This window comes from Fukomys damarensis, unplaced genomic scaffold, assembly GCF_012274545.1.
Source record: "Fukomys damarensis isolate Sample0158 unplaced genomic scaffold, DMR_v1.0_HiC HiC_scaffold_33, whole genome shotgun sequence".
NCBI classification, from domain to species: domain Eukaryota; kingdom Metazoa; phylum Chordata; class Mammalia; order Rodentia; family Bathyergidae; genus Fukomys; species Fukomys damarensis.
The window spans coordinates 51,960,146-51,960,436 of record NW_022900945.1 but is presented as its reverse complement, the minus strand read 5'-3'; the positions used below and the strand labels follow the sequence as shown (position 1 = coordinate 51,960,436).

The 291-nt window shown below is 70.4% G+C and overlaps 1 protein-coding gene across 1 annotated transcript in view; it reads right to left on the bottom strand.

Annotated features, from left to right (window-relative positions):
- Nucleotides 1-291, bottom strand: part of Adamtsl4 (ADAMTS like 4) — a 26,843-nt gene that overhangs the window by 1,741 nt on the left and 24,811 nt on the right. Inside the window, exons 15-16 of the mRNA XM_033758079.1 lie at nt 222-291; nt 3-114 (exon numbers count right to left, since the gene is read on the bottom strand). The exon at nt 222-291 is cut by the window's right edge and continues 111 nt beyond it. Of these exons, the coding sequence (XP_033613970.1) occupies nt 3-114; nt 222-291 (182 nt within the window). The remainder of the gene's footprint in view (nt 1-2; nt 115-221) is intronic.

The window sequence follows — 291 nt, the reverse complement described above, 5'->3', positions numbered from 1 at the left end:
GCTGGGGGGCCGGGGGGCGTCCGAGGCGCACTCCTGCTCGCTCACTTCGGCGCCGTTGTTTCCCACACAGCGAACCTGCCGGCTCCGCTGGCCTCGTCCGCACCGCACGGAGCACTGCGGGTTTGAGAGGGGTCCGGGGCGGCTCAGCTCGGTGGTTACAAGGTCAGGCTGGAGCCGACACCCTGTCTCCGATGAAGGCGGACAGACTTCCGCCCACTCACCTGGCTCCAGGCGGAGCCCACCTCCCAGTGGCCGCAGAGGCGCAGCTGGCAGTGCTGGGTGGTGTTGGGC